Below are 12,009 nucleotides of genomic sequence, written 5' to 3'. Positions count from 1 at the left end.
TAATTGAAATTTGATATTTATTTTCAGATTTGCCTCAAAATGCTAAAATGGGTAATTACGAACCATCAAAAGGTTTGCAGTGAAATGAGGCTTATTATTTCACATGATTATTTAATTTAGAGAATAACTATTGAGTACGACTAGCAACAGAAACATTTTAAATTTCGTATTTATTGCTTGGATGAACTGGAAATGAAGGAATTCATGAATAAGATGGCCGACAATATCCTGCAGGAAGAAAAAAAAATAATCCTTATGAGTAAGCTGACTATAGCGTCTTCTAAACACTCGTATAGTTCCTTCACCAGGAGTTGGCACTTGGCTCCACCTTCATCAACCGGTATCCGACCATACTATTTCGTTATTTTTGGGAGAAGGATGTGAACCATCCTGAACACGATAGCTATTAGGCTATCATATGACAAAAACATTTATTTTGCTATCTTCATGTGCATTTTTTTAACATTAAATATTTCATAAATTTCATATTTCTCTATTTTGAGTGAATAGTTTGTACTTTTTGCGACAAATATATTTATTTAGCTAGAGTAACGAAGGGCATAATAGCTGATCATAAAGTGAGGTAAGTGATTGAAAAATAACTTTCTGTTTGCGTTTGGCGTGTTTTAAGGGTTGTCTAAATTTCAAATGTGGATGCGTTTCTCCTCTAACTCCCGCGCTGAAATGAACTCTTCGTCAGAGGAGGTGGAGCAAAGTGCAAACTCCTGGTGAACGAACTATAAAACTTTTTTACAGATATTTAAAAACTCATTGTTTTAACTTTCTAATTTATTATTGGGATGGTAAAACTTGGTCTCATGATGGCTCGTGTAGAACGGTGGGCTCGTGTTCGTGTGAGAGTGAGTTAGAATTCCATGGATCGAAGACTCCCTGTGAAGTAAATGGTGACTGATGCACGTTAAATTGTCGTGGTCACAAATCAGTACCTGTGGGGTACTGATCCAGGAGTTTCCTTGTCTTCTGGGTTGTGTTCAAAACTACAAGGCTACTGAGTTGTACATCGTAAACACAAAATTGGGTCTGCTGTTCAACGACGGTTACAAAATGAAATATAAAATAAAAAGTAGCATAAGTAACGACAACAAAAATCCCTCGCAGGGATTCTTGAACAGAAATAATTTTTTTAAAGGATTAAAGCTGAGTTTTTGAATGTTCCATTATAAATTTTGATACCAGTTTTTTACTTTTCCGAGGACGCTGGTCACCTTTCTAAAGAGGCAAAAATCCTTTTCAACATAACATACGACGAAAATGATTTTTGCCTCATAATCTACGATATAATAAAGGAATCTGTTAAATGTTTCTCTTAAAAGGCATTTTTTTTAATTAACGTTAAGGAGTAGAAATCAGTTATTCTATATATCTAGCTATCGTGCAAATTAACTAGGATGATCCGTTAAGGTTTCAAAATGCTGCTTCATTTCTCTCATTACCCAAGTAAAATCAGCACATTACATACTACAGGCACTCTTTTAAGTGAAAATAAGATGTTTTCTGGATCAACAGCAACGTTCTGCATGCTTAAATTAACATAACATTTTATTAATTTATTTTTCAATATCTAAAAAAAAACTAAGTTACTATCATCGACACATTAATTTTATTTTATAACCATCGTAGAACAGCAGATTCAATTTTTTGGGTTTACGACTACTAATGTTCAACTCCGTAGTCTTGTCATTTTGAACCCGTGATTCAGAAGACAAGAGAACTCTTGGATCAAATATTGGGAGAAATTTAGCTTCGAATGTGACTTTTGTTAGAACTAACCAGCTTTTGCTTTACAAGGAGAGGATAACCACTACAACCTCCCACGGTTAGCCTGAAGGCAAGAGGACTCTAACCCATGATCCGTTTACTACTGAGGATATTTTATGTCAGCACTGGGGTCTGTTGTAGACGCATACGGAATGCGTATCGAGCAGATATAGTTGGGATTCGAACCCGGTTCACCTCAATGGAAGGCGAACTCTCCATCCCCTGATTTACCAAGGCTCCGACACATTAATTGATGGAACCAATCACTTTAAAAAATTATAATACCAAAAATCGAATAGTTTAAAATATTACAATTGAGAAAATTTACACGAGGCCATTTATTTGCATGCTTGTTGCTGTTTTTTGATACGCAAACCATTAATGGACACATTAACTTTGGTAAATTGTGGAAAGCATTTGATTCCGTACTTTAACAGATTACTCTTATTAATCTTCAGATTAGCTAGGTAATGCGTAAACATTAACGGCTTTCAAGCTTTAGCGGTAACAAACATCAAGCATGAAATATGCGAAATTTAATAAATATGACATCATAAAGATTTTGCTCACAAAGCCACTAAATAATGATATCTTATCCGTAACTGTAACAGAGATGCTTCAGAAGAAATTGGGGGGGGGGTATGAATTATGCTTGCTGTCTGTCGAACGTGCGCATAAAAAAACAGATTGAAGTGGAAAATTTATTTTGTACTTTTATTACTGTATTCTTACCAAATATATGTCTATATCAATTTATTTATATAATAGTGGTTACTGTATAGGACTAAGGGGCCAGTGGTTGTGGGTTCAAATCCCACCGTTGGCATGGATGTAACTTTCTCTCTTTGTGTATTCTATGTTTTTTCTTCTGTGTGATTGCAACCCACCCTATAAACGGGTTTGTGGTTCTATGACGTGGGAGACGCCACTCCACCTCCGTGTCTTAGCCACTTGTGCCCACTGGGTATCGATAATAGAGTAGCAATTCTGGCATTTCTAAGGTCATTGGCAAATAGACACAAGTGCCAGGAATTTAAAAAAATTTTATTTATATAATATTATTTTGTAATTTCGGCATTCTTTTTCGCTGACTATTAAAATAAAACAATGAAAAATTTNAAAAAAACTAAGTTACTATCATCGATATATTAATTTTATTCTATAACCATCGTAGAACAGCAGACCCAATTTTTTGGGTTTACGACTACTAATGTTCAACTCCGTAGTCTTGTAATTTTGAACCTGATTCAGAAGACAAGGGAACTCCTGGATCAAATATTGGGAGAAATTTAGCTTCGAATGGGACTGTTTGTTAGAACTAACCAGCTTTTGCTTTACAAGGAGAGGATAACCACTACAACCTCCCACGGTTAGCCTGAAGGCAAGAAAACTTTACCCCATGATCCGTCAACTACTGAGGATATTTTATGTCAGCTCTGGGGAAATCATTTGATTTGATGATGGAAATGACTTCATTTCAAAATGATTCGCACTGTAAGACGCGTACGGAATGCGTATCGACCAGCTATAGCTGGGATTCGAACCCGGTTCACCTCAATGGAAGGCGAACTCTCCATCCCCTGATTTACCAAGGGTCCGACACATTAATTTATGGAACCAATCACTTTAAAAAATTATAATACCAAAAATTGAATAGTTTAAAATATTACAATTGAGAAAATTTACACGAGGCCATTTATTTGCATGTTTGTTGCTGTTTTTTGATACACAAACCATTAATGGACACATTAACTTTGGTAAATTGTGGAAAGCATTTGACTCCGTACTTTAACAGATTACTCTTATTAATCTTCAAATTAGCTAGGTAGTGCGTAAACATTAACGGCTTTCAAGCTTTAGCGGTAACAAACATCAAGTGTGAAATATGCGAAATTTAATAAATATGACATCATAAAGATTTTGCTCACAAAGCCACTAAATAATGGTATCTTATCCTTAACTGTAACAGAGATGCTTCAGAAGAAATTGGGNTTTAAGTGGTAAGAAGTTTTAATTGTACGATGAATTATGCTTGATGTTTATCGAACGTGCGCATAAAAAGAAACAGATTGAAGTGGAAAATTTATTTTGCACCTTTATTACTGTATTCGTACCAAATATATGTCTATATCAATTATAATAGTGGTTACTGTATAGGACTAAGGGGCCAGTGGTTGTGAGTTCAAATCCCACCGTTGGCATGGATGTAACTTTCTCTCTCTGTGTACTTTATGTTCTTTCTTCTGTGTGATTGCAACCCATCCTATAAACGGGTTTGTGATTGTATGACGAGGGCGACGCCACTCCACCGTCTTAGCCGCATGTGCCCACTGGGTATCGATAATAGAGTATCAATTCTGGCATTTCTGAGGTCATTGGCAAATAGACGCAAGTGCCAGGAATTAAAAAAATTTTATTTATATATAATATTATTTTGTAATTTCGGCATTCTTTTTCGCTGACTATTAAAATAAAACTATGAAAAATTTACAAAATGGTTTATTAAAATGTAAGTATGCAATCGTTTCGTACCTTTAGTTAACACTCGATTGTAATAGCAAGGCTTTGGGCAGTAGGGTTTGCCTTCATCCTGAAATTAATTAGCAACATGAGACAATATTTCATAACACTGCTATGTATATAAATGAATAAAACAAAGCCTAAGTAAAAATTTTTGATGGTTTTCCATTGAAGGACCAACATAATTATTCCATCATGAGCCATTATATTTTTTGATGGTAAACAACATAAGTGACCATCACCTCAATGTAGGAATTTGGACTGATTTATGATGGTCCAACAGAAGAATAGCTACTCGTTTTGATGGTTTGTTCATGCTGATCCATCAGACATTTCCTACATAGTTTCTTAGAAATCAAATATTGTAACGATCATGTGCTACCATCACCCCAATGTAGGAATTCGGACTGCTTTGTAATGGTCCAACATAAAGAAAACCCAAATTGTTCTTATGGTATATTTCTGAGAACTAACAAGAATTCTCCCATTAAACCATCATGAAAATGTATAGTTGGAACCATCATGGACCATCAGAAATTGTTGTTCCAAGGAAGTTGAACTTCTCTTGGTGGTTAACCATCATAGTTTTAAAGTAGTATCATCCATCATGGAATGATGGAAAATTGTGGGGAGATCAAAAACGAAGAACACATAAAGGAAAATGTTGGATGATGGCAACCATCATATTTCGCACTGAAACCAACCTAAACCATGAAAATTATTTGACTGAACTATCAAAAATTCGGACTTGGGAGGGAAAGAAAAGGAGAAATCGAACCCTGACACTATTTTCCTTTATTTTCATGTATTAAGATCTCTTATTGGTCGGGATAGCTCGGCTGGCAGGGCGCTGGACTCACGTTTGTGAGAAAGGGAGTTCGAATCTGGCCGGCCGAAAACTCCTCGTGTAGTAAATGGTTGACTGGTTTCACGTTAAATCAGTCAGGTCACAAAGTTCACCATGCTCCCACAACAAATCATTACCTCTTGGATACTGAATCGGAGATTGATTGTTCTCCAGTTCAGGTCAAATTACGATCTGAGCATGAATGAATGGTAGGTCCACCCTGTAAACAGGTGTAACGTATGGGTGTGGCAGAAGTCAAATTCTTGGCCATGGTTCTTGGTGCCACGGGAAAAGAAGAACGATCGCACACCCTCTGTCTTAATGGCCAACGACAATAATAACAAAAGAAAAAGCACTGATTGTTGAGAGTAGAGGCATAATTTTTTTATTTTCTTTCATTTTAGTTATTTTGCTTTGAATTAAGAAGCTTTATGAGAAATACTAATTTTTTGATGTATTCACATGTTTTTTCAAAACATATTAATAGTAGTATTTTTAAATTTTGGTAGTGCAACTCTTAACTGTAAAGTTGCCTTTAGAGTGGAGGTTACGGTTGCTCTTATTATTCACCACTGTGATATCCATATAATGAAGATAATTTGAAGGAATTTTGCTCTTTGCTTTTTATTAAAAAGGATTTCAATGACAAAATTTCAGTCAGAAATAAAAAACTTACTACGTAAGCCTTCACTGCCTCGAGGACTTTATTGCATTTGTAACAACGCAGGCAATTTCTATGCCACAAACGCTTCATGAAAATCACTTTCTCGGCTGTAATCAAGAATTGCATGGTTGAACATATTGCACATAATATTAAAAAAAAGCCAACACACTAAATAACTTTTAATCTAATGATTCGATCTTCGCGTTCTAGGACTCAATCTTAATGGCTCGAGGGGATAACTTCAAATATACTAATTAATAAGTGCATTTGATATTTTAAGTTATGAAATCGGACACAAAAACGTACTTTATCTTAATAAGCATACCTTTTTTTTCGACGAATTTGGATTTTTGACCCCCAAAATATAGGGGGTAACCATAACTTGGGAAATATGGTCAAAATAGCCTGGTCAGGAGAGCACTCCAAAGTTTGAACCCCTTCATGTTAATTCTACATTTTGCCATATCTTGATAAAGTTTGAAGCGAACTGAAGAATTTTTTGCACACATATGTAAAATACGTATAGTCAAAGATTATTCTATGCAAAAAGTAAATTTTAGTAAATATATATTATTTTAATTAATAATAGTCTAAAAAATGTCAAATTGTAAGGTATGAAATTTTTATACCATTTCAAAGTATTTAATTTAACATAGCTAAATACAAAATTCGAGGGAAATCGGTTGAATAATTCCTGAGAAGTCAATTTTTAGAAATACAACTCTTTCAAAATTTGATTTCTCAGAAACTACTCTACCAATTTCACTCAAATTTTGTATTTTTACATGTAAAATAAAAAATTTTAAAATGATGCAAAAAAAAAATGTACGATCATTATATAAATATTTTCTAAACGTTATTTGTTGCATGGAATTATCTTTGGTTAACCGAATTTTATAATTGCGGACAAAAATGTTTCAGTTCTCTTCAAACTTTATCAAGATATGGCGAAATTCGCAAAAAAAGTAGAACTTACATTAAGGTGTCTAAATTTGGAATCTTAAGTTTTTAGCAACGTGATTGTTATGTCAAGTTTACCCTATTTTTATCCAGTTCTCTCTATGCTAATTCAAAAAAAATGGCTCAAAACGTCAATATGAAGAAAAACCACAGTTTTGTGAAAATGGAATTCATGACTAGCTGCAAACAATCTATTTAAAGATAAGTATTTAAGTGGTAAGAAGTTTTAATTGTACGCTTATTTTCATAAACAAACAACAAAATAAGGTTACTTTAAAATAAAAAGCACAATTGATTTATTCAATTTTAGAATTCTTTATCAAAAATGTGTAGGTTTAAGTGTAGAACCGGGAGGCCCCTTGGTATGGCGACAAATTTCAATTGTAAAATTTTGCTGAAACTCAGTTTATGGTTACCATGATATTCTTTGCCTACTGTTTCTGCTTTTAATGACGTCAGCATCTGGTTATCACAATTTCTATTTACCTTTATGTGGTTGGTTCTTGGTTTATTTTCATATGCATAGGCATGCTTTTAAATCGCCAAATATCAGAGGGATCTCCGATTCTACTCTTTATCCAATTTTGTGTTTCCTAAAAGCGAACTTATATGAAACGAATCTTTTAAGCATAATTATAATTTAATCTGCATTCACGTTAAAAGGCTATTGTAATGAGCTATACATGCCTGACAAAAAATAGTCTTAAAACTAATGATTTTTAAAAATTTTCTTCACCATTGTAAACCTTTTCTCCGCAAGTCGGACACACTACATCAAATTCGTTTTTCAAATCCAAATTGGAATTGGGTGAAGGCGACATTTTTAAAGGATAGGTGAGATGATCTTATTAATTAGAATAACTATTTCAAATTGAAAATTCTATTTTCTTTTAACTTCAGATTCTTTGTTTTAGCTTTGATTAAAAGGTGACTTACAACTCTATAGAGCCGGGCAACCGATTTTTCTATGCTTATGTTAACTCGTTTTGAAAATGGAGTACTTGCAAGTGACGTAGTGTGAGTATCTCGATCCTGATTGATTGTTGAAGCGTGACATTTGTTTACTTTAGCAACTGTTCTTTCCATTCTATTTCGAGTAAGCCAGGCCTGTCAAATACCAATTCTCTTAAGTAACACAGCCTATATCCGTTCACAAAGTTTTCAATTCTTTCACTATATATCTACTCAAAGACAAGCACGAAGCCATGCAGAACATAAACAAACTTATTATGCATCGAAGTTGCCAGGTACACAAGGTAAAAATTATATTACAGTACAATAAAGTATATAAATAATAAATCTAAGTTCAGTAAAAGAAGACGACGAGAAAGAATTATATTTCAACAAATTAGATGCGCTATACGACTCTACATTTAATTAACTTAAAGTTAATTAACATTTGAAGTTAAGTATAGAGAAACTTAGCTCAACTTTAATGCACCACTTTGCTGATAAAGATTAGCTGGTCACATGGTTTGGTATCGGTTCTCTTTTTTTACCACGTTTATATAAACTTGCCTTCGTGTATGTCTGTCCGGGTGGAATTTTGTAATCGATTTTAAACTAACTTCCCGACTAGCTACAAACTTCAAATTTGGCACATAGTTTAGAATTGGATGACAATGCATGAAAATGAAGAGAAAAAANCCAGTAAAGAAACACTTGTTCCTTCACTGGTTTTTCATCGTTTGGTGATCCAGTGAAGGAACACCCCCTTATCTCAGTACTTGATTATGCTATGGTGCTTTAAAAAAAACAAAACATAACTTCAATAACTATATTTTGAATTTTCTTTTTCACAGTGAGAAAAATAAGACTACTACATGCAATTAATTCCACTTCAAACAATTAAATACAAACACTCACCTTATAATTTTTTCAATGAAATAAGGTGTTGCAGAGATAATAACAGATTCAAAATTTTTTCCAGAGCAGTCTATTTGACCAGGTAATCTAAAATATTGCTAGATGACTTCCTATTGTTTGGCAGTAAGCTATTGTTACCAATCAATCTAAAAAAAAACTTTCAAATTCTTATTTTTAATCAATATATATGAAATGTTCCTTCACTGGGTAGTGTTCCTTCACTGGTTGGTTTACCCTACTTGCAAGTGACGTAGTGTGAGTATCTCGATCCTGATTGGTTGTTGAAGCGTGACATTTGTTTACTTTAGCAACTGTTCCTTCCATTCTATTTCGAGTAAGTCAGGCCTGTCAAATACCAATTCTCTTAAGTAACACAGCCTATATTCGTTCAAAAAGATTTCAATTCTTTCACTATATATCTACACGAAGCCATGCAGAACATAAACAAACTTATTATGCATCGACGTTGCCAGGTACACAAAGTAAAAATTATATTACAGTACAATAAAGTACATAAATAATAAATCTAAGTTCAGTAAAAGAAGACGACGAGAAAGAATTATATTTCAACAAATTAGATGCGTGATACGACTCTATGTTTAATTAACTTAAAGTTAATTAACGTTTGAACTTTGAAGTTAAGTAGAGAAACTTAGCTAAACAAACTTTAATGCACCACTTTGCTGATAAAGATTAGCTGATCATATGGGTTGGTATCGGTTCTCTTTTTCTTCTTATAGTGCAAGTACTCAATTGCGAATTTCAGCCCAAATTATTTCTCAGAAAAGTGCGTTTTTTTTAAAAAAATATAGTTTAGTTAGTTATGTACTGAGCGCAAAACAAAAAAGCGAACAACGCGAATAGTCTCTGATCGCTGATTCACGTACTCAATTTTAACAGTTATTAACGCTCACCTTAAAATGAATTGTAACGCTAAATAAAAGAAAAAAAATTTCCTTCATGGCTCCATAGAATATCCATTAAATTTGACGCTTCATTTACATATAACTTTTAGATGTTTTATTACACTATGAAATATAAAAGTGATAGTATACTTTTCTATTTTAATTTGAAGCTGAATTATGAAAAACTGGAGGAAAAAAAACCGTTTTACGTTTTCTTTTTTAGCAACTAACCGTACACTGAAATAAGTGCTGAATTTTAGCTATAAAGTCAAACAAAGAAATTTGTCAGCCATAACTAAAACTTTCTTTGTCATTCTATAGATTTTGAGCCTGAATTTTCAATAAATTATAAATTAGTTGACCTAGCTAAACAAGCTTTATACCCTGAAGTATTTATAAAAAATGAAGTATTAATATGCATTATTTTTAAGCGTAACATACGAAATTTAAATTCAATGAATACTTACTTATTCCATATGTAAATAAAAAGACGCATATTATTTTTTATTTAAGTTACCTAGGCTGTACAAGCGTTAAATCCTTAAGTATTAAAAAAAATGAAATATTAATACACATTATTTTTAAGCTTAACTTATGAAATGTAAATTCAATAAATGCTTACTTATTCAACATGTAAATAAAAAGACACTTATTATAATTTTTATTTTTTTTTATTTTCGGTGATACTCAATTTATATATCTTAAGCTATTGCATCATAACAAAGAATTGAATTGAATTGCACGTTTCAAAAAATTGTAAGACTTTTATCACAATTTTATCTTCGATGATGTCAAATTATGTTTCTTCGATGTTCAAATTGCAAGATTTAAAGTTCCATAAGAATATATTTAAGTTACAAATTCTGGCAGATATAAGTCTTTCAATGTTATCTACTTTGATCATCCCGTTAGCTCAACGTTAACTTTTGGAATGTTCTGTTATGCTTCTCTGAAATCCAAATTACGTTCCTTTTACGTTTAGTTCGCCAAGAATATGTTAAATAAAGTTACAAAGTTTGGCAGATGTAGAACTTTCATTACGATGTTATGTTTTTAGATATCTAATTACTTTTCTGTGATGTCTAAATTACAGTCCTTAAAGTTTCCTCAGAATATATTTTACATTACAAAGGTCAGCGAATATAAGACTTTCAGATAGAATCTTCGTTGTCCAATAATTTTTCTGTGATGTTCTAACTGCAGTTCTTAAATAAATTTTCTTCAGAATACATTAAATTAAGTTGCAAAGTTTAGCAAATATAACTTTAGTAGACTTTCACAGCTTTTTTGATGTCCAATTAATTTTCCGTGTTTTCCAAATTACATTTTTAAAAGTTCCACAAGAACATATTAAATGTTATACATTTTAACAGATATAAGACTTTCACAACAATGTTAACTTCTGTTGTGTTTCTTTGATGTCAAAATTATAGTTCGTATATTTTCACCAGAATATATTAAATTAAGTTGCAAAGTTTCGTAGATATAAGACTTTTACAACAATGCTATAGTGTTCAATTTTTAAAAAAAAAAAAATTTGAATTTGAATTTTACAACAATGCACTATAGAAATTTGCGAATTTTGTTGAAAACTTTTTCTTCAGTGTTTAAAGATGGTATGTTCAAAATTTAATTCTTTTTGAACAACCTGTTAAACACTCTTGACAGGAAAACAAAACAGCCTTTCTTTTTTATGTTGTTTCCAGCTTTATCATCGCTTTCCCTGTCTCTTATGGCCATGTAATCCTCTTCATCACTTTCATCTCTTAAATAAGAATCACAAGAGTCATATCTCCAACAGTTCTTCAGTGTTTCTTGTTACATAAAATTATCGTTTGAATGCAAAATATTACAGATAATAAATGGTATTGAATTTTGGGTAAAACTTACAGCTCACAGGTTTTATAATAAGATAATCTATTTTTTACATCTGCTTCTTATTAGAATACAATTTTTATAGAAATTGAATTGTGTTTAAATTCAATATCTAAAATTTAAAAAGAATACTCTCGTCACTATGACGCTTAGAGAGTGTTTCTTGTTACATGAAATTATCGTTGTTTGGATGCAAAATGTTATAGAGAATAAATTGTGATGAATGATGGTAAAATTTCGAGTTCACAGGTTTCACAACAAGACAATCTATTTTTTACATCTTCTTGTTATTGGAATACTATTTTTATAGAAATTTAATTGTATTTAAATTCAAATAAACACTGTCGCTGAAGTTTCCCAACAAGACGATGTTTTTGTTTCATGAGCTTATTGTAAAAATACAAAAACTGGCAGAAAGTAAATTGTATGAAATTTGAAATAACTTTTCTAACTCACAGATATTTTAAAAATAGAACAATGTTTTTGTTACACAATCTTAGATTAAAAAATTAACTTTTGTAGTGACTAATTTGAGTTTAATTTCAGTTGAAATTTACAGCATACAGGTTTTACATATTGTTTTTTATGTTCAT

General features: G+C 32.1%; 1 protein-coding gene across 1 annotated transcript; it reads right to left on the bottom strand.

The window, feature by feature from the left end:
• Nucleotides 1–7,765, bottom strand: LOC107443059 (cysteine-rich protein 1-like). Its single transcript, XM_016056803.3, has 4 exons — nucleotides 7,507–7,765; nucleotides 5,823–5,917; nucleotides 4,312–4,369; nucleotides 1–228 (listed from the first exon to the last, which is right to left on the bottom strand). Exons 1-4 carry the CDS (start codon nucleotides 7,589–7,591, stop codon nucleotides 203–205), a joined length of 264 nt encoding a protein of 87 aa, XP_015912289.2. The 5' UTR covers nucleotides 7,592–7,765; the 3' UTR covers nucleotides 1–202.
• Between the last annotated feature and the right edge of the window lie 4,244 nt (nucleotides 7,766–12,009).

This window comes from Parasteatoda tepidariorum, chromosome 5 (genome assembly GCF_043381705.1).
Source record: "Parasteatoda tepidariorum isolate YZ-2023 chromosome 5, CAS_Ptep_4.0, whole genome shotgun sequence".
In the NCBI taxonomy this organism is placed as follows: domain Eukaryota; kingdom Metazoa; phylum Arthropoda; class Arachnida; order Araneae; family Theridiidae; genus Parasteatoda; species Parasteatoda tepidariorum.
The sequence above is the reverse complement of the archived record's forward strand: the minus strand, read 5'-3'. Positions and strand labels throughout refer to the sequence as shown.

Coding starts and splice junctions, on each gene's coding strand:
- LOC107443059 (XM_016056803.3), bottom strand. CDS start 7,591: ATGTCGCCTTCACCCAATTCCAATTTGGATTTGAAAAACGAATTTGAT. Junction 4,370..5,822: donor AGGCAGTGAAGGCTTACGTA/GTAAGTTTTTTA, acceptor AATTAATTTCAG/GATGAAGGCAAACCCTACTG. Junction 229..4,311: donor CAATCGAGTGTTAACTAAAG/GTACGAAACGAT, acceptor TTCTTCCTGCAG/GATATTGTCGGCCATCTTAT.